This window comes from Octopus sinensis, linkage group LG21 (assembly GCF_006345805.1).
Source record: "Octopus sinensis linkage group LG21, ASM634580v1, whole genome shotgun sequence".
NCBI lineage: Eukaryota > Metazoa > Mollusca > Cephalopoda > Octopoda > Octopodidae > Octopus > Octopus sinensis.
In genome coordinates, this window is record NC_043017.1 from 4,502,006 (window position 1) to 4,524,100 (window position 22,095).

General features: G+C 37.1%; 2 protein-coding genes and 3 long non-coding RNA genes across 6 annotated transcripts in view; 2 read left to right on the forward strand and 3 right to left on the reverse strand.

Annotated features, from left to right (window-relative positions):
- Positions 1-1,919: 1,919 nt before the first annotated feature.
- On the reverse strand, positions 1,920-5,111 carry LOC118767446. The gene is made up of 2 exons (XR_005003368.1): positions 4,154-5,111; positions 1,920-1,996 (listed from the first exon to the last, which is right to left on the reverse strand). It is a non-coding gene; the product is annotated as an uncharacterized LOC118767446 (long non-coding RNA).
- Positions 5,112-5,499: 388 nt separating this feature from the next.
- LOC115222744 (zinc finger protein 1-like) lies at positions 5,500-8,289 on the reverse strand. The gene is made up of 3 exons (XM_029793044.1): positions 8,142-8,289; positions 7,740-7,853; positions 5,500-5,567 (listed from the first exon to the last, which is right to left on the reverse strand). Exons 1-3 carry the CDS (start codon positions 8,287-8,289, stop codon positions 5,500-5,502), a joined length of 330 nt encoding a protein of 109 aa, XP_029648904.1.
- A 54-nt stretch (positions 8,290-8,343) lies between these two features.
- Positions 8,344-12,241, reverse strand: LOC118767447. Its single transcript, XR_005003369.1, has 2 exons — positions 12,034-12,241; positions 8,344-8,640 (listed from the first exon to the last, which is right to left on the reverse strand). It is a non-coding gene; the product is annotated as an uncharacterized LOC118767447 (long non-coding RNA).
- A 942-nt stretch (positions 12,242-13,183) lies between these two features.
- On the forward strand, positions 13,184-15,834 carry LOC118767444. The gene is made up of 2 exons (XR_005003366.1): positions 13,184-13,328; positions 15,102-15,834. It is a non-coding gene; the product is annotated as an uncharacterized LOC118767444 (long non-coding RNA).
- Positions 15,835-20,573: 4,739 nt separating this feature from the next.
- Positions 20,574-22,095, forward strand: part of LOC115222826 (zinc finger protein 98-like) — a 31,222-nt gene continuing 29,700 nt past the window's right edge. The window contains exon 1 of one of the 2 annotated variants that reach the window (XM_029793143.2): positions 20,574-20,698. The gene's annotated coding sequence lies outside the window, so the exon portion shown is untranslated. The remainder of the gene's footprint in view (positions 20,699-22,095) is intronic. The other variant, XM_029793045.2, reaches the window with a different exon arrangement.

The following is a 22,095-nucleotide window of genomic DNA, read 5'->3' on the forward strand; positions in this document are numbered from 1 at the left end:
TAAAGGTGGCAAAAAGAGTAGATTTTTAATGGTTTGAGCATAGCTCTTTGTCAGAAAAAGGAGAAAGGAAAGGTTCAGAGAAGGGAAAAGAAGTCCAATACACACACATGACTTTTCTAAAAGAATGCTTCCATAAAAATATAAATTATTTCAACAATGTAGATATCATCATCATCATCATCATCATTTAGCATCTCTTTTTCCATGCTATATGACTGTTGGGGTGTCAACACACTGCTGTGTAGTCATTCCTTTGTAGATAAAGTAATGGTCATATGAAGTGTTTTATTCGTAGAATGGATTTTGGCATTAATATAGGTACACTGCAACATAATTTCTTTTCCTCAACAGGCCCTTCCCTGTTTAACATTGTCCCAAAAGAGATCAAAGAGGAAAAGGATCACATCAACTTTAAACGGAGTCTGGATAGATTTCTTCAAGGAATACCGGATAAGCCACCCATAATTGGATACAACTCACCCAACAAGAACTCACTACTTGAATGGACCATAAACAAAACTTGACTTAAACAGGATTTAGATAATCCTATCAGGTGGTGCTATTAAGTTAGACATGGCCTGGACCAATCTTTGGTCGAAACATTTCTCAGTTATCTCATATGGTTACTCTTCCATGTGTATAGTTAGGCCAGACTTTTTAGAGATTGTTTTACTAAAGATATCAATACTATATATTTTCTCTTGAGCAAGTGTTTTTGTAAAGAGTGATGTTAACATTACAAAGAAGGATTTACCACAGATATCACAGAGATGGAGTTTCTCTCCTGGTGAATACGTTTGTGAGTGGTTAATTTACTTTTAGTAGAGAATGATTTGCCACATACATCACAGTGGTATGGTCGTTCTCCCGTGTGGACGTGTCTGTGGTTAGTTAAGGTAATTATCTGAGAGAATGATGTACCACAAACATCACAGTGATATGGTTTCTCTCCTGTATGAATGCGTTTGTGAGTTGTTAGTTCACTTCTTTGAGAGAACGCTTTACCACAGATGTTACAAAGATATGGCTTTTCTCCTGTATGAATACGTTTATGAGTAATTAAGTTACTCCTTGCAGAAAATGATTTGCCACAGATATCACACTGATATGGCTTCTCTCCTGTATGAATACGTTTGTGAGTAGTTAAATCACCACTTTGAGGAAATGATTTACCACAGATGTCACAGTGATATGGTTTATCTCCTGTATGAGTACGTTTGTGTTTAGTTAAGACACCATTTTGAGAGAATGATTTACCGCAAATATCACAGTGATATGGTTTTTCCCCTGTATGAGTCAGTTTGTGTTTAGTCAAGAAACTTCCTACAGAGAATGATTTACCGCAGATCTCACAGTGATAAGGTTTTTCCCCTGTATGAGTCCGTTTGTGTTTAGTTAAGTCACCACTTCCAATGAATGATTTGCCACAGACCTCACAGTAGAATGGTTTCTCTCCTGTGTGAATGCGTCTGTGAGTTGTGAGATTACCTTTCTGAGAGAATGACCTTTTACAGATGTCACAATGGTATGATCTTTTTCCTATTTCTCTTGGCATCTGATCCAGAAAATCAATCCTTTTAGACTGTGTTTTACATTTAACTATAATCTCACATATTTAATTTTACATACTTTTTTCTTCTTTCACAAAATATACATACATGTATATTACTAATAATATATATTTTATTAGCAAGAACTTTATCTGTTACTATATTTCCATCAATTATTATCTTTATCGGATGCTGCAAACTCTTCTATAAATTTCTTCAAGTTAAATTAAAATGCAAAATCATTTTGGATTCATTCCAAACAGTAAAACAGAAAGATGTTAAGGGATGCAATCAAAGGAAATATTTCAGAGTATTTTACTATAGATGATTTGTGTCAACTGGGCTACATCTGTTCTGTAGAACATTTTGCTTTAGTTTAAAAAGATGATAAACATTATTGATGCATCTGAAGTAAAAATTCTTTGGTGTCAGCATCATCTGATATTCTGCAATGACAAAGAAACAACGTAAGATATAGAAAATGCTTAAAAAGTAGAAATTCAGCATTGGAAATTTTACAATGTTCCTATATTACTAAACGGTAGATCTCAGGCTTTAGTTGAACAACTAAACTTTTTTTTTTTTTTCAATTTGTTATAAAATTTATATTAGACAAACCTTATGAAATCTACTTATTTACAGAATGTCCCTCTTTTGGATGCAGTCTAGGATGTGGGAGCAATACACCATTGTGGGCCTCGTTTGTGCTTTTGTGGGGTGTCAGCAATTTATTGGGAGGTGAAATATTTTCTAGCTCCGAAGAGAAATAGCAGTCTTTGGGATACGGTCTTAGCTATGTTGAAAATGTACTGTCATCGTGAAAGATCCTCAGTGACAGAAAGGTCCAACAGTCGGAATGACTATGAGGGCTCTAACTGGGAGTCATTCATGTTTAGGGGTTTGCATGGTTTGATACTGTTTTATTGATGGGAGAAATGCTTAAGGTTCTTTACTGCTAAAATCGACAAGATTGGCATGGCTCCACTGTAGGATGATCTTAAAGGCATGTGGTGTCTAAGTTGTACATGGATGGTGCATGGTTGCAGAAGATTAGGGGGGAATGAAGGGTGGTATTATTTAATGGGAATTGTCAGATACGGCTGCAATTAAGTCATTAATGTATAGGGGGATGAGACTGGGGGAGAAAACTGAATCTTGAGGCACTGTAGGACCGAGTTCTGTCAATATATGCCATGAGAATGGAAACTAATAGGAAGCTATTGATTCAAAAGATGAAAGATGCACCCCATGGGTGGAAAGTTTTAATAGGAGATTCAGTAGCCAGACATAACTAATAGCTAATATCTAGGGTAACAACATTGCTTTTGTTGAACTTCTGTAAGGTGGAAGCCGACTTCTGAGTGATATAAGAGAGCAGGTTTCCAGTGTGTCTGGTTGTGCAGAAGCTATAGTGGTGGACACCGAGGAGAGAGATTCAAAATTACTGGAGAAGATCATTGTTGGATTATTCGCCCCCCCCCACTTTTTTTTTTTTAAAAGTGATTTTGTGTTTCAATTTTCTTTTTTGTTAACTGCAAGAATCCCCAAAATAAAGATTTATGGGGAGCATGCAGGTGGGGTGGACAGATTATGAAAACAGTAGAATTATAAGTTTCTTCTTTACACAATGGTAATTTTTACTTGTTTGAAACAAGAAAAGAAAAAACGAAGAAAAATTCTCCCAAAATAAAAATTTGTGGATTGTTTTGTAACAAAATGCTTTAAAGTTTTTGAATTTCAGGTGTTTGAATAAAAAAGTTTTAAAAATAACGAATACATACAAATAGACGAAATAGACGTGACCGGCCAAAGGAAATGTGGCGGAGAACAATAACGAAAGATCTTAAGAGCAGAGGGTTAACAATGGAACGAGCTGTGAAGAACGCGTTCAGTGTTAGACGGTGGAATGATCTTGTTGTCGCCTCAAGTGCCACAAGGAACAATGAGAAAGAAATGAATGGACAAACTTCTGTGTATTCGTTCTTCACTCATTTATTAATTGTTCTTCACTTCCATCCTCCGAGAATGGACTGGTGGAGCAGGAGGATACACGTGGATGGACAGGGTCGCTGAAGCGGTCACAGAGGTGTGATGAAAGACTTCCAGACAATGGACATAAGATGGAATAAGAACAATAATAAACGAGTGAAGAACGAATATATAGCGCGTGTGTTTATTTGGCAAGAAAACAAAAAATGACCGTCCCGAAATATAACGATATCGATTTCAGATCAGGAATCTAGCAAAACAAATCCATAAATATAAAGATAAAATAGAGCTTTTCCAAAATTCCAGAAATAAGGCAAAGATCTAAGTAATTTTACTGTTTGTGCATAACAATCTTAACCTTTAAAAGTTATTTCAATAACTCGTTTCAATTTTTTTTATATATATATTTATATATAAATGTTAAAAGAAACAGAAGTGACGAAATCTCTTAACATTTGTTGAAGATTTTTGTTATTAAAAATATGAAAGTCTGAAAAAGCGAAATTGTTGGTTGTGAAACGAAAAACGAATCTATTGATTCTGTTGCGAAACTGGACTCACATGCATAACAGTGCTTTTTTTGTGACTGAATAATGTTGATCTTTAATACTTACAGAAATGTTTTCTGAAGTACTTTGATACGTTTTTGTTTGTGTCTGGAAGATGACAAAAATTATTCCATCAAAAACTTCAAGATGGATTCAAAACGGAAACGGAAAACGCGCTTGTTGAACATGCGTATTTATAATGGCATATGTAAGGGAAAATAACTTTCATTACATCCCCTATTCTTTCGATGAATTATCGTCTGCAGTTTATTGTATTTTGTTATTTGACTAAGTAAACCATCTGTTACTGCAGAACCCGTTATTATTTTAAGATATTCGAATTGGTACATGGTTTTTAAAAGGTAGAACGTAGGGTTCATCGTGAGATATATTCAAATTTTAGTTGAGTGTGAATTTGGGAAAGAAAAATCTGTTTACTATGTTTTCTTTGTCTGACGTCTGAGACTTTGTACCGTGACCACCTCCATCCGGTGGTTATTGCACCTATTTATTTTCTATACTTTGCATTGTATGCTTGTATTCTAAATACAAAATTATGCCCCACCACCACTCGTCGAGTAGAGAATGATTATTGAGCAAATAGCAATAAATCGGAGCAAAGTGACGAAGCCAACACTCAACATGGGTTAGGAAACGTTCAAGGAAACCATCCGGAGATCTAGTTCAAACAATATCAGATTTTCCCGTAATGGACCGCTTTTGGTCGGCTGTCAGAAGACGTGGCGCTCACCGAAGAGATACCTTCGTCATGCCATGTTCATTGTGCAGAATATTCTCAACTCTCTCACGGGGATATGCTAATAACATTGGCATTTGATTTATAGTTAATCGCCTGTCATCCGTCACCGTGGTGAACACGATCAATGTTTTCCTCGATGGTGGCTGTTGCAGGACATCCAGTCCTTGTGTCGTCTTCAAAACTCACCCTTCTCCTAAATTCAGATGCCCACGTTTTCATGTTGATAAATCTGGTGCATCATCTGATATAGCAACCATGTCAGCATGAACGACCTAGGGGCCTAAACCCCTTTTCTGCAGGTACTTGATGTGATCATGATGCCAAATGTCGATTTTCAAGAGTTACTTTTGAAGTCTTCCTTTAAATAGTCAGATGTCAGTTTATCTGGAGAAATTAATAGAGGAGGCTGTTTTTCCTCTAATGGAGCCTCCTGAGTATATAAAAGAGGGAGGTGTAGAAAAAGTTGAGGAGGAGGTAACCCCCTCGAAAGGAAAAGAAAGAAAGGTAAGCAACAATGGCTGCACACCGATGGATTCTGAGGTGGCAGGAGGGATCTACGGACAAGCCAGAGGAACCTCACCCTCCTAATATGAAAAAGGACAAAAAATGAAAAGAAAAACGGGGCATGCTTTTATGGTTACAACCCATTATTCTAAACATATGTCCTGGCATTCACCATTTTTTTCACTAAACATTCTTCCTCCCATTTCTTTTTATATTCTTGACAAAGGAAAAACCATTTAAAAAGTTAAATTCTCTTCTGTTTCTTTTTGACTTTGTACTCTTACTTGATGTTACATTTTTTCTTCTTCATGATTCTACTTGAATATTCTATTATCATACTGACAAGTTGCCAGGAAAGCATTTGATATAACACTGATGTACATAACTCTCAAATAGATTATCCACTTTGTATTTACATTAAGTTTAAAGATATATCAACATTTGCAATTTGATAGTCAGTTTAACCAACAAGCCATGAAGAACTCCTGCTATAAATAAAAAAAATATATATATACAAGGAGAGGCTGTGTGGTAAGTAGCTTGCTTCCCAACCACATGGTTCAGGGTTCAGTCCCACTGAGTGGCACCTTGGGCAAGTGTCTTCTGCTATAGCCCCAGGCCAACAAAGCCTTGTGAGTGGATCTGGTAGACGGAAACTGAATGAAGCCCATCGTATGGATATGTGTGTTTGTGTGTCTGTGTTTGTCCCCTCAACATCAATTAACGACCAATGTTGATGTGTTTATGTCCCCGTAACTTAGCGGTTTGGCAAAAGAGACCAATAGATAAGTACTAGGCTTACAAAGAATAAGTCCTGGGGGTCGATTTGCTCGACTAAAGGCGGTGCTCCAGCATGGCCGCAGTCATATGACTGAAACAAGTAATAGAGTAACCCTTACCAACAACAGAATTATTTCCCTTCATGCAATACATTCAATAAACCCCACACAATATACACTAAATAATGCAGAGAAGCTCAGGGATATTTGTGAAATATGGGTCCAACTTTGAGATAATGAAATTTCTTCTTTTATTTATATTTCCAAAAAAATAACTGTACAATGATATGCTTAATTTATGACAATAATACATTTCTCAGTTATTTACCCATAACACCAAATAGATATCTTTTTTTACTTTCTGGAAATATATAATGTTTAACATATATATATATATGTAATATATGCGTGTGTTCTAAAAGTGTACTTTTATTAAAAAATATCACAGTCATGTGTCATAAAATCAATGTGTATATATATATATATATATATATATATATATATAGCTGTGGTTGCACAAATTATAAGCATTGGTTATGCTTGTTATCATGTTATATCTTCTTTGCTATATAGAACACACTAATTGTATTCACAGAAAGAATTTTGACATAGACACAATTACTCTGCTTTATGAATGCAGACATATATAAACAAGTAACATTTCTCAGAAAGATTAACCACAAATATCATTGATCATCATCATCGTTTAACGTCCGATTTCCATGCTAGCATGGGTGGATGGTTCGACCGGGGTCTGGGAAGCCAGGAGGCTGCACCAGGCCCAGTCTGATCTGGCAGTATTTCTACAGCTGAATGCCCTTACTAATGCCAACCACTCCATGAGTGTGGTGGGTGCTTTTTACGTGCCACCAGCACAGGCCAGGCGAGGATGGCAACAGTCACGTTTGGTTGGTGCTTTTTACGTGCCACTGGCACGGAGGCCAGTCGAGTAGTTAATCTTTTTCTGCTGTATGAATATGCCTGTGGTTAGTCAATGAAGTTACGTGAGAGAATGATTTACTACAGATATCACAATTGTATAGTTTCTCTCCTGTATGAATGCGTTTGTGTCTTGTTAAGTTACCAGTTTGAGAGAAGGAAGTACCACAGACATCACAATGGTATGGTTTATCTCCGGTGTGAATGCGTTTGTGGTTAGTTAAGGTATGTCCATGAGAGAATGAACTACCACAAATATCACAGTGATATGGCTTCTCTCCCGTATGGATACGTTTGTGAGAAGACAACTCACTTATTTGAGAGAATGCTTTACCACAAATATCACAGTGGAATGGCTTCTCTCCAGTATGAATGCGTTTGTGTGTGGTTAAATGACTTCTTAGAATGAACGATTTACCACAGATATCACACGGATAAGTCTTTTCCCCAGTGTGAATATTCTTGTGTCGAGTTAATTTATATCTTTCAGAGAATGATTTATTACAGATGTCACACTGATATGGTTTTTCTCCTGTATGAATGAATTTGTGAGTAGTTAAGTGACCCGTTTCACTGAATGATTTACCACAGATATCACAGTGATATGGTTTCTCCCCTGTATGAATGCGTATATGTTTGGTTAAATCACTACTTGTAGAGAAGGATTTACCGCAGATGTTACAGTGATACGGCTTCTCTCCTGTATGAATACGCCTGTGTTTAGTTAAGATACATTTCGCAGAGAATGATTTACCACAGACGTCACAGTAGAATGGTTTCTCACCTGTATGAATGCGTATGTGAGTAGTTAAGTTACTTGTTTGAGAGAAAGATTTATCACAGATATTACAATTATATGGTCTTTCTCCTGTATGAATGCGTTTGTGAGTTGTCAATCTTCGTGTTTGAGAGAATGATTTACCACAGATGTCACAGTGAAATGGTCTTTCTCCTGCATGAATATGTTTGTGACTGGATAAACGAGATCTTTGAGAGAATGACTCATCACAGAGATATGATTTCTCTTCTGTATAAATACTTTTGTTAGTAGTTACTTGAGAGAGTGAGTTACCACAGTGATTTGGTTTTTCTCCTGTATGAATACATTTATGTGAAGTTAGGTTATGCTTCTGAGAGAATGACTTTTTACAGACATCACAATTGTACAACATTTTCCCATCTTTCAGCATCCCATCAGAATAAATCCTTTCGGGATTCATTTTCCATAATTTTTCTTATTTTCACCCCAATACATAGATATATTTCTTTTTTGCCAATTTTTAGTATTTCTGCTATATTCCAATCAACCGTGATATTTTGTTGATATCACAAGATGCTGAAAGCTGTTTTGTAATTATGTTTGTATTTAGTTCGAATGCAAAATTATCTTATGTCCATTCCAGACGGTGAGGTAAAACAATATTGGTAATAATTCCAACCTGATTCTTCGACAGATTTATATAAAAATGGGTTATATCTATTTTGTATAACAACTTCCTTAAGTCTTTAAAAGATGATAAACATTGACGATGCATCTCATGTAAAAACTTATGCCAAAATCATCCAATATTCTGAAATAATAAAGAAACAGTATTAGATATAGACAGAACTTTAAAAGAGATTGATTAAACAGAGGAAATCTCACTACATTTCTATACAGGTGAACAGTAGATGTAAACCTTTACCATGGAGTCTTCAGCCATGATCATCTTGTCCTTCTCTCAAGTTGTGAACATCTAGAATTACTATATACATGACTGTTATTTCTAGCTGAGTGAGCAACTGATCTTGCTTGGAAGATCAGTTGTTTTTTAGTTCCAGACTAATCCTGATTGAGAAGATTTATGAACTGTACAACAGGGTAGGTATGAACTCCATATACTGTGCTCATGGTAAGCTATGGACACATACAATGCATAATGTGGAATTACAAGCAGACTAACAGAGAATGTAGCCTTCATACACGATAGATCCATTCACTGGAATAGTGTGTGCTATGAGCAAATTGGAAATAGATTCTCTTAAATGGTTGAATGATTCACTAAAGGTGAATGGAATTTGTGGGAGATCCAGTAAAACATGGGATGAAGTGATAAAGACTCATCTCAGGACTTTGAACTTCATAGAGAAGATAAAGGGACTATCAATATGTGCTTCTCAAGAAAATCTGTGAAACAAAGTTCCAGAAGCAGTGTATGCATGTGTATATATATATATATATATATATAAAAATTATCTCGTTTGGCTTAACAGCCCTTCTTGTTTGTGTTACTGTTATTCTCCTTGTCCTGTCTTTTACTGTTTATATTTGGTACTGTCGTTACTGTCCTGTTTTTGTTACCATTTTTACCCCTCTGCAAAAAAATCTCAAATTTTATTTAATTTGATTTTCGCGGGAAGGATTGTTTCATTCAAGTCATGTATCACCTTGACCTTCGAAACGTGGAGTAGATGAAAGAAAGGCGACTGAAGAAGAGGAATTTTCCTTGTGTTGTATGTCCTGTACTCTATTTTTTCGTTGTTTAAGAAAAATGTCCAGTTCCTTGGTTTTGTGTTTATGTTTTCGTTTCTCATTGTGTTCAACGTTTTTTTGGTGTCCTGTACCCATATATGCATGTATATATACATGTAGAGGTAGGTACGTACATATATGTGTGTATATATGCATATGTTTTATTTATCTATTAATTTATTATATATATATAAACCTATCAGACTAATGTAATCAATAACCAATCATTATAATAGATTTAAATATCTCATACTGTGTATTAGTAGTATTACTGGCTTTGTGGATAAAAGTGTTTGGTTACAGACAAGACAGTGAGGTAGATGGAGGTTTCAGTCTCGGGTAGGTATTGTGATATCATCTCATTTAGTTTTATTTTTCTCTAGAGATGTGTTAAAAGGGGGAAGAAAAAAACCCACAATCAGTATAGGCCATGGCCAAGATTGATCCTCTGTCCAAAGGGTATATGTGTTGCTATGTCTGTACATGCTATAAAGTGGTCGGTGTGAAGAAGGGCATTTAGCTGTAGAAACCAAACCAAAACAGACCCTGGAACAGGATGCAATTCTTGAACCTGTCATATCCTACTGATGCTACAATGATGACGACGATGATGATTTTTCCATAACACATGTAAAACTTCAATTGATTTTCAGGTGGAGTTTGTGAAAACATTTAATGAACCAACAAAACTAATGAAAAAATTCAGAACAGAGGATAAAATAAACTTGTTTAGAAATAAAAATACACTGATTTGTTTGTGTGTGTGTGATTACCACAAACAGTTCAGGCCGAAAAACTAAAAGCAATAAAAAATTCAAGTATTGAATAGAAGGGAGCTGATTCAAGTTTACCTCGTATCAGTTGGTGATAGAGAATAGACACAAAATTATGATTAGGACTTTTCTAAAATCATATCCTAGAGTCCAATGCGTATAACGGATCTGTTATATCTCTCGGAGTGGTTGGCGTTAGGAAGGGCATCCAGCTGTAGAAGCACTGCCAGATCTGACTGGCCTGGTGCAGCCTTCGGGCTTCCCAGACCCCAGTTGAACCGTCCAACCCATGCTAGCATGGAAAGCGGACGTTAAACGATGATAATGATGATGATGATGATGTTATGATATACAAGGGAGAGTTTGCAACGAAATATCTTATGCATCTAACACCTGATTGAATTAAACATACATAAATCACTCATTCAATATTAACTGGAATATCTTGTAAATACGACATAGGATGTTGTCATCTGCATCTACAAAAGAAAATCACAGAGTAAAGTTGTCATCTGGGAAGTATTACTGGTAAATGACGACCAGTATGACCAGGGTTCAGTTTGCTTCTTTGCAGAGGAACTACGAAGTTAAATAATAACAGGTGAGCTTGCTACACTGAGGTAACATTCATGTAAGTGGCTGCATAAACACGACTGGTAACATAATCAACGAATTTTACTAATCCTCTCAAATAAGTATACTGTATAACCATGCAGCTAACCTTCACTCTGTAAAATTATTGGCCGTGTACCGGCGGCGAACTGGCAGAACCGTTAGCACGTCGGGCAAAATGCTTAGCGGCATTTCATTCGTCTTTACGTTTTGATTTCGAATTCCGCCGGGGTCGACTTCACTTTTCGACCTTTCGGAGTCGACAAGTTGAGTACTAGGGTCGATGTAATCGACTTACCCCTCCTCCAAATTTCAGGCCTTGTTCCTTTAGTAGAAAGGATTATCTTAATACAATTTATTGCAATATTATGATAAGGCTTGAAATAGGAACGGATGCTAACGCGCTGAGTAGTAATTAATATCGTTGATTAATGATCAGAGTTCAAATCCTAGCAGTCAGCTTCGATATTAAAATTTATCCCATTGTTTGTCTGCCTGAAATATTTAGTATATTCAATTCAATAGATTACAGCTGCGCCAATAATACATCATCTGTGTGTAGAGGAACAAAGATAACAACAGGACTTTTCGCTTTATACACTGAAGTACTCTCTACAATTTATGAGATGTGTGTACGTTTGCATTGACAGGGTGGTGGATAACAGAACTGGTATTTTGTTACATGCCTATGTTATAAGTTGTTATCAGCAAGATTATATATAAATTTCATACTTCTGGATTTGATCAAAGAAATACTAATCAAATACCGAAGTATATTTAATTCACTTCGCACTTCCCAAAATATAAGGCCTGGTGCAAATGTTAGAAATTAGCCTAAAAGAGTAAAATTAGAAACTACGTAGAAGTGGGCAGTCTGCTCTTGGTGCATTAACTAGATCTTGTTATAGATCACATATAACAGTCATCTCGAATTTTCATCCTGCACAAAAAAAGTTAGGATGTAAAAACATTTCTTCAAAGTGTTATGAGGTTTCACTTCTCTGTAATTACAGCATCTTCGAAGGCAACATAATTCTATTATTCACAGAAATTTCCGTAAAACTTACCATTTTTAAGAAACATAGACGAAGGAAAGGATCTCGTTGCTAGATCGGGTTTTTCAACGTTCTTCGTCAACTTTAATTCCACTTTTCCATGGAAGTTCTTAAAACTTCTTCGAGCAGAACGGTAAATTGACGTCTTAACAGAGAAAAACAATGAAGCTGACTTCATGATTCCAGCCGTAGTTTCGATACTAATTATTAGCCATTATGCCGGTAAGGTATCATAATCATTGACCGCGGCGAGCTGGCAGAAACGTTAGCACGCCGGGCGAAATGCTTAGCGGTATTTCGTCTGCGTTATGTTGTGAGTTCAAATTCCGCCGAGGTCGACTTTGCCTTTCATCCTTTCGGGGTCGATAAATTAAGTACCAGTTACGCACTGGGGTTGATGTAATCGACTTAATACCTATGTCTGTCCTTGTTTAGCCCCTTTGTGGGTAATAAAGAAATAGGTATCATAATCATTTCGTGTTTATACATACATACATACACACACGCATATATATATATATATATATATATATATATATATATATATTATGGATCTTTTCGGTTTGAACGGCAGTTTTTTCTGGCGGTGTCATATGAAATTGTCACCCATAATTATGACCCTAGTATCGATCTATTGCATTTCAATCTGTTTTGAAATAGATTCTAATAGTCTCTGTGGTGACTGTTAGAAATAGCAGCCAAAGTTATGGATGGATTGACGGTCGTTCGTTCGGTAATTGTTCAGGGACCATGAAAAAATTGTGCTTCAGACGAGTAAAGTGTCTGTGCAATAGATTGGTTTATACGTCCATAATACACAAAATATTTTAGCGATTTTTATACCACTTCTGAAATATTTAATTATAAGGTGTAACTTCGGCAAAGGGGTTCCTAGGCAAAGAATGGTTGAGAACCCTCGAATAGATGTAAGAGAAGCAAAGTTCGAAGGAAATATCAGGCATTTTTCATACTTGCTAGAGGTTAGCAAATAGGAAATAAAATAATTGCTACCCAAAGGACAAAAATTGTGTTATACAGTGTAATAAGGTGGGTGGGTATACACATGCATTTGTGTATGGGTTTGTGTGTGCGCGTCAGTGTTTCGTGTCGAAACAGCGGCTGAGGAGAAAGAGTCAGCTGTGCTGCTTATTCTGACAAAAGATGTTTGTTTCATTGATGTCACGATTCTTATTCGAGAAAAACGATGCTAAAAATCTTTGAAAATAGCCTTGTAGCAACGAAATTATTTCTTTTATCGTTTAGTAAAGAATTACAACACACTGATTTACTGTTTCCACCTCGAAATGGTAAGTTGACGATTTGCTTCAGAGCTGTAAATGTGTAAATAATGGAATTATATTTCTCTTAGACCATACAGTAAATATACAGAAGCGAGCACCTGCTAGAAACAAATTACCTCCTCGTCCTAATATTTACTTACCGGATAAAACTTTCACACTCAAAGGTCAATCTGTTAATTTTTGAAAACCTTAGCTCACAATTTGCATGATTAATGCGCCCTTTAATGGAAGTTCCCACGGATAAACCTTACTTGCTTTCCCCTTTACACCATACATCATGACACTGTGATACACGATCCCTATTGATGGTTTTTTTTTCCTCTTCCCCTTTTTTCCTCTTTTTTCGTTTTTTTTTTGTTCTTTTTTCCCTTTTACGATCCCTTTTGATCGAAAACCTACGCCACCTTTTTTTTTTCTCCCCCCAAAAGAAAAGCTCTACCTTGTAACTTGTCCCATCTGTGTGCAGCCCTGTGTGGCCAATAAAGAAACTTAATGGAAGTAGTATCAATTATGAATTTAATGTTCAAACTCTACAAAGCCCGCATGAATAAATTATGATGCAAGATGAACATAGAAAATTGTCAATTTTGAGCGGGGAAATAGAATTGTTTAGATATTAAGTAATTCAAACTCTATCGTCATGAAAAGCAATGCGTCCGTTGGTGGCTAACAGAATGAACGACCTATTTGCTTTCTATCCGTCTACCAAATTCACTCCTAAGTAAATACGGTAATGGCATGGTGGGATGGATGGTCACTGCTTCCATAGTGGCACGGAACAAAATCCTAAAATATCGATACTTGTCAGTGAACCATATCTTCCAGTCTGAGACGTTTGTAGAAGCTGGGCCGCTGACAGCGAAGTTCTTACCATCGTTAGTAGCTCGGCTTACTGGGGAGTCAGATAATGCTCGTGAAAGTGTTTATTCCAACGCCTTAGTTTCGCCATCTCTTGCTTCAATAGCTTCTGTTGTGCGTTCAAGTAACACGTTAGCTCCCACACGCCCTGCCGGTGGGTCGTGATGGTATGTTAGTGAATCCCGCACGACCCACCAGCTAGTCGTATTTTTAATTTCATTCCCGTGGGCTTTCTGAGAGCGGGTGGGTCCCAATTGCTTTGATTTGTGCTTTTGCTACACTAAGAGAACAATATTTTATAGATTAAAAAGCAATTATTTTCGTTTTTCTTCTGATTTCACCATTAATGAGGTGAAATAAAAGATTGAGCATCTTTTATGTTCAGTTGTTCTCGTAAAGGTTTATATCAACAGATTATCTGTATAAATATGGAGGCGCAATGGCCCAGTGGTTAGGGCAGCGGACTCGCGGTTTCGATTCCCAGACCGGGCGTTGTGAGTGTTTATTGAGCGAAAACACCTAAAGCTCCACGAGGCTCCGGCAGGGGATGGTGGTGATCCCTGCTGTACTCTTTCACCACAACTTTCTCTCACTCTTACTTCCTGTTTCTGTTGTACCTGTATTTCAAGGGGCCGGCCTTGTCACTCTCTGTGTCACGCTGAATATCCCCGAGAACTACGTTAAGGGTACACGTGTCTGTGGAGTGCTCAGCCACTTACACGTTAATTTCATGAGCAGGCTGTTCCGTTGATCGGATCAACCGGAACCCTCGTCGTCGTAACCGACGGAGTGCTTCCACTGTATAAATATGTAAAATTGAAACTGTTAAATATCTGCTTTTTAAGTATTCTTGATATCTTATACTGCTGCTGCTTTCTTTCTTGATACCTTATACTGCTTATCTTTCTTTCTTTTTTTCAGAATGTCAGATGGCATTGGTATTAAAGAATCTTTCTTCTTCAGATTCATCATCAATATTTATCATCTGCTGAAAAAAAACTAACGGAAGCTGCTGCACAGAACAGACATAACCTGTTTTGTAGAAACCTGCGGTAAAAGTTTCTCTGGAATATTTCATCTGAGTGAGATTATTAGGAGAAAAGCCATATTGCTGTCATATCTGTGGTAAACCATTCTCTCAGAATAGTTGCTTAATTATTCACAAACGCACTCATACAGGAGAGAAACCATTGTCACTGTGACACCTGTGGTAAATCATCCTCTCAAAGGGGACTGTTAAATTATCACAAATATAATCATATAGGAGAGATATGATATACTGCGAGATCTGCAGTAAAATACTGTTGAAATCAAGTGACTTAACTGTACATTTGTTCATTCATTCCAGTAAAGGTTCATTTGCATTCTAAATCAATCTCTTTAAGAAGTAACTTAATTACCCATGAACACCTTGATACAGGAAATGAACCATTTCAATATAGTAAAACATTCTGTAAATGTCTTTATGTAACAGCAAAGGCAGGTGTCTGCAGGTGAGAAATTATGTCATGAATTATCTGTGGTAAATCATTATTCTGATTTAAGAGCTGCGTTCATAAAGGGATGAAACCATATTGCTGTGATATGAGAGACAAATCAAAGAAGCACAAATAAGTCCAATAAAGGAATAATTCCATATTTATAAAATCTATTACTGTGTAGCTTTATTGGTCTGTTTTATTTCATGACTTGATTATTAAGTCTAAAGTTAATTTGCATATGTTAGTGTAATCTTAGACTTGATATAATATAATGAAAGTAGTTGCTGTCATTTGTCAATAATCATCATCATCACCACCACTATCACTTTTTTATTATCCATTCCACATGCTTGTATGGGTTTTACATTAAAACTATTTTATTCTGTATGTTAACCATCTTTCTGACACAACCCTAAGCTATAGAATTCCAGAACTTGATCTGTATATGGTATAAATTGTGCATTTATCCAAACTTATCTTTAACCCAAAGTTATAAAATCTGTTGACATTATTTGATACCGAATACTAATACTGTTAGAATTTGATAGCCAATATTTTTATTTTAATCCGTGTTATGTTATAATTTATACTAAACTAGCACTATGACCCGGCAACGCTGGGTCATAGTGCTAGTGCATGCATATACAGCTGCGTGCGTGCGCACATACACGTGAGTACTGTCCAAATCTCCGACCAATCACATACACCTAGCTGGCATCCAATTGGCGTATCAAGTTTCGGGCATTTTGATTGGGTTTTGGATAGAAAATTCACAAAAAGAGGTCTGCTTGAATAGAATTGATCTGGGGTTACAGAACAATATATATTGTGACAAATTTTGGTTTGCAAGCCAACTGTATATTCTGGGCTTCCTCCATCTGTCTACAACTTTTATTTTATGATCAACATGGATTTGCCAAGATTAGTAAGGATGGAGTACATTGCAAGCTGTCCATGTTAGGAAACACAAGCAATGGAAATTTCAAAGAGCTGCAACTCTGGAGCAATAACGGTTTGAACACAGGGGGTTGGAGGGGTTAATGGGAAGAGTAGAGACATATTTGGCTGTTTTGAGAGGAACAGAAACTGTTTTAGTAGACCTAAAAGAAGAAATTGTAGATCTGTGTCAAGTAGCTATAATGTAAATCTTTGTTGGTTATCTAGATGATATATTTGGTTGAGGTCCACCAGCAGATGCACTATTTTAGTATGGGAGCACAACTATAATAGAGGGTCAGCAACAAGTTATGGAGTAACACCTGAATATATCTGATGGTGATCACTGTAGGATCAAAGTGGAGAAAATCCCTATAAACAAGTTTGGTGCATGCTAGAAGTAAACTTAATTAATTAACTGAGCTGCATAAATTTGTGGAAATAATCAAAGCAGATTTTCTTAGAACTGTTGACACATCTCTGAGAACATTTCTATAGAGTTTCATCTTTCATCCACATCTGACTGATATTCTTTGAAGTGAATTGTAGGAGTTATACAAAGTATCTGTCAACTTGGTCTTTTAATCTCCTCGGGTTTAAGCACCAATAATATATAACACAGTGGCCGATGCCAGCGCCGCCTCGACTGGCTTCCGTGCCGGTGGCACGTAAAATACACCAATCCGACCGTGGCCGTTGCCAGCCTCGCCTGGCACCTGTGCAGGTGGCACGTAAAAAGCACCCACGGAGTGGTTGGCGTTAGGAAGGGCATCCAGCTGTAGAAACATTGCCAGATAAGACTGAAGCCTGGTGCAGCCTTCTGGCTTCCCAGATCCCCGGTCGAACCGTCCAACCCATGCTAGCATGGAGAACGGACGTTAAACGATGATGATGATGATGACAGTGGTTAACACATGACCTCTCTACGAACTTATGTTCAGTTGAGAAATTTTTAAGTTGTCATCTGCAGGAAAAGTGTGTATGGGGACCAAACTCGGTAGTGGTAATGAGTATGCATGTAGGGAGAGTGCATGGGTATAAAATATAGTAGAGGTGATGAAAAGAGGAGCGACCAGTGCACTGCATGGAGATGAAATGTAACTGGCCAATCCAGCTACATAATCAGGTCCAGAAATTTCTGAGCCATTTTGTGTATTTAAATACTTAATAATATAATAATAAAAACATTGTGTACAGTGCTCAGGTGCACTACAACTCATCTAAAGTGTATATATAATCAGGTGTAGTTTCGGCGGATTTCAGAAAGCATGAGGGCCTTAAAGGATGCAGTGTCATGGCAGTCAACAACTGACGCAGGCAGTTTATTCCATGCTTCAGCAACTCTGAGCGTGAAAAAATATTTCCGAAAGTCATGGGAGCTGTGCTGTTTTCTGACTTTGTAGGCATGTCCACATGTGTTAGACACATGAAGATCAAAAAGGTGTTCAGTGTTGTTGGTGAGGTGGTTGATAACTTTGTGGGTGTTTACCAAGTCCATCGCCAGACGCCGGAGCTTCAGTGAATCCATGCCCAGGGAAACAAGGCGCTCAGAGTATGGTAATGTAACACCTGTACTGTTAGTACCACTTGCAGTTTGGTAACCTACCTGTTTAATCTCACATCAGACTTCAGTATATCTATTATCATCCTTTATCAAGTTGAGAAAAAGATAAGCAGATGTGGCATTTTCAGTACATAATATTTTTCTTTAAAAAGGGTGAATATGCCAGAGAAACATGTAAAAGTATTTGTGAAGTGCCAGGCAAATATGCTGTTGGTGAATCAAAGATTCAGAGATGGTTTGCAAGATTCAAAAGTAGAGATTATAAATTAGAAGATGCAAGTGGCTTTGGAAAGCCTTCATAGTTGGATGATGATTTTTGAAGGTTTAGTAAACATTGAAGTGATAAAGTCATGACTGTGAAACTTGCAGAGATGTTCAAAGTTCTGAAAAGAACACTCAGTGAAACTTGGGATATTTCTTGCTGGTCTCTCACAACTCGTCTGGGAAAAACTGCATGGACCAGTATTCCATCTGTGAGATGCTCTTAGAATGCAATAAAACTGGACTTATTTTGAAGTGATTGGTGACTGGAGTTGATGCCTATTTCTTTTATTACCCACAAGGGGCTAAACACAGAGAGGACAGACAAAGGGATTATATCGACTCCAGTGCAGAACTGGTACTTATTTAATCGACCCCGAAAGGATGAAAGGCAAAGTCGACCTCGGAGGAATTTGAACTCAGAACGTAACGGCAGACGAAATATGGCTATGCATTTCACCTGGTGTGCTAACGATTCCGCTAAAGCGGAATATTTATGAAAATGTTAGAAAAAAAGGAAATCATGTTTTGTGTTTGGTGGGATTTCAAAGTCATTACGTATCATGACCTCATCCCACAGACAGATCATCGATCCTGATGGACACTGCTACCAGCTGGAGAAATTAAATAAAAAAAACAATTTGACAGCATAAAACAATGAATTCAGAACTAGCCATGAGGAAAGGGTTTGTATGCCAACAAGATGTCAGGCCTTATGCGTTTTTGATTACCTTCAGTAAGTTGCTTCCCATTCTTTACCAATATTGCACCCTCTAACTCTCATTTGTTTAGGTCTCTGTAAAATCCACGAATAGAAAATGTTTCAATGATTTAGATGCAGTCAAATACCACCTGGATAGTTTCTTTTCCTCCAAGACAGCTTGTTTCAATGTGGTAGACTCAGGAAGACATGGGACAAGGTGATGAAGTATGATCGTCAAACTTTGGGGCAATGACAAATGACCGAGACCTTTGGCGATGTGCTGTGCGTGAGAAGACCCATCAAGCCAAATGAAATCATAGTCGTGGCCGATGCTGGTGTCATGTGACTGGCATCCATACCAGTGGCATGGAAAAAGCACTTTTTGAGCAATTGGGCCTCACAGAGGCAAGATGGCCAATGCTAGTGGCATGTGAAAAGCACCTTTCGAGTGTTGGGCCTCATGGAAGCAATGATGAATGACTGAGACTTTTGGCATTATGATGTGCTTGAGAAGAAGACCCCCTCAAACCAAGTAAAATTGTAATTGTGGCAAATGCTGGTGTCACACAAATGGCACCCTTGCTGGTGGCATGTGAAAGCATCCTTTACACTCTTGGAGTGGTTGGCGTTAGGAAGGGCATCCAGCTATAGAAACCATGCCAAATCAGACTCGAGTCTGGTGCAGCTTACCAGCCCTGGTCAGACCGTCCAACCCATGCCAGCATGGACAAAGGAGTTAAATGATGATGATGATGATGGTGACGGTTTCGTGACAATATTTCTAACCAGAATATATTGTCTTTTTGTTTTTAAAATAACCAGATAAACAAGATATGAACTCTTTTGTTTCCATATTTTTAACAAGAATATTTTCTAAATTTGTGTCTCAATTTACTAATGAAATAAAACACCCTATAAAAAAAAACAAATGTTAAAATTTTATATTATCTTTCTGTCAAAAATTTGAATTGAAATTTCAGTGTATAAATATAGGTAGTTTCAGGTGTATTAAAGGAAAAGTATATCGATAGGAATCTAATTTTTGCATCGTGGAAGGTGTTTATAAGCCATTTAAGAAACACACAAAAACCGTTAGATTCACTTCAACGTTTAAATTTAATTTGTCAAAATATTTTCGTCGCTTTGAGACCGCGACCCGTTCACTGACAAAACTTCATGCTGCATCTGAGATATATATAGTTCATGATATATATATATATATATATATATGTTCGTGTGTGTGTGTGTACATGTATGTGCGCATGCATGTGTGCTCCAGCACACGATCTCAGATCAAGTCACTCGCTATGCAAGTACATCTCCGTAAATCTAATTTGTTTTTTTTTTTTGCAAAACTAACAGAATTGTCATTGAAACTTGCGCACACTTCTCAAGTTATTTCCCTTCATAAACATCTTTTGCGTAAAGTGCCAAATAGAGATGCAAAAGGTATCAATACGCATCATTGAAATATGATTTAGAATTTCCCGCTCCATTCAAAGTTGAAAGAATTCAGACTTCGTTAAAAACTAAACTTATTCCGCAGAAGACGATGATATATGCACCATAACAGGTAAGATAAAATGGACATCGAACACTCATTTTACATAATCATGAACTTGTTTATACTTTATAACACCAAAGCAAACTTTATCGCCTTTTCTTCACTCTACCTGGAATTTCGTGTCCCCTCCCTCACATCTCGTGTTACAAGGTTGTAATTATACTAAGGCACCATTAGTCTCAAAATCCATCTAAATTTAACGTAATTCTATTTCTAAAAGTCCATTTTACTATTTGTATTGGTTTAAATTTCCCACAAATCAGTTAAAAGCACAAGGAATTCCACGTGTTATTGGAAAAAGGCGATAAACAAAATCTTCCTATTTGTTGTTGCTTTTGAGCAGATCTCTGATCCAAGACATTCTAGCACCGCCTTCAGAAGTTTTTAGAGCAACATTATTCAACGTATCTTTACCTTAAATGATATGAGGGAAATATAGTTGCTATTTTTAATTTTTATTTAGCAGCTCAAGCGACCGGGCTCCCTGATTTTTATCATTTGATGGAAACGTATATGTGTTTTTACTATTTACATTTATAAATGAAGTGAAATCTATTTCTACTGATAGTCTTAGGTTAATCATCCCGTTCCGCTTTGCGTTTGACAATTTCGGCTTTTTAAATGTTCTTTCGCCTTATGCACATTTATAAAAGCTACAGAGACTTTACGGTCGTTCGGCCTGCTAGATAAAGTAACCAAATCCCATAACAACTTGCAAGGATCAAGTTTACACCGTTCCCTATAATTTAGCTTTAACTTTTTGCTTCAGCCTTCATGGCAAAAATGAAAATAAATCAAGGAAATAACTTGTAAAAGGTATTCCGTACTTCGCGGTCCGAAACGACGTTTCGATCCATTTTGGAATTTACACATGCGCTGAAATATACTTTCAACACAAATTGATGCTCTCAGATACTCTTTTACTTGTTTCAGTCATTTGACTGCGGCCATGCTGGAGCATCGCCTTTAGTCGAGCAAATCGACCCCAGGGCTTATTCTTTGTAAGCCTAGTACTTATTCTATCGGTCTCTTTGCCGAACCGCTAAGTGACGGGGACGTAAACACACCAGCATCGGTTGTCAAGCGATGTTGGGGGTGGAGGACAAACACAGACACACACACACACATATATACGACGGGCTTCTTTCAGTTTCCGTGCACCAAATCCATTCACAAGGCTTTGGTCAGCCTGAGGCTATAGTAGAAGACACTTGCCCAAGGTGCCACGCAGTGGGACTGAACCCAGAACCATGTGGTTGGTAAGCAAGCTACTTACCACACAGCCACTCCTGCACCTATAAAATAATAAAATCTAGAAGTATTCTTTCAACATGATATAATTCAAAATAAATACCATTTAACATTTGATTTTTTGTTTTTATTGCAACCCTATTTAAGAAAACGTG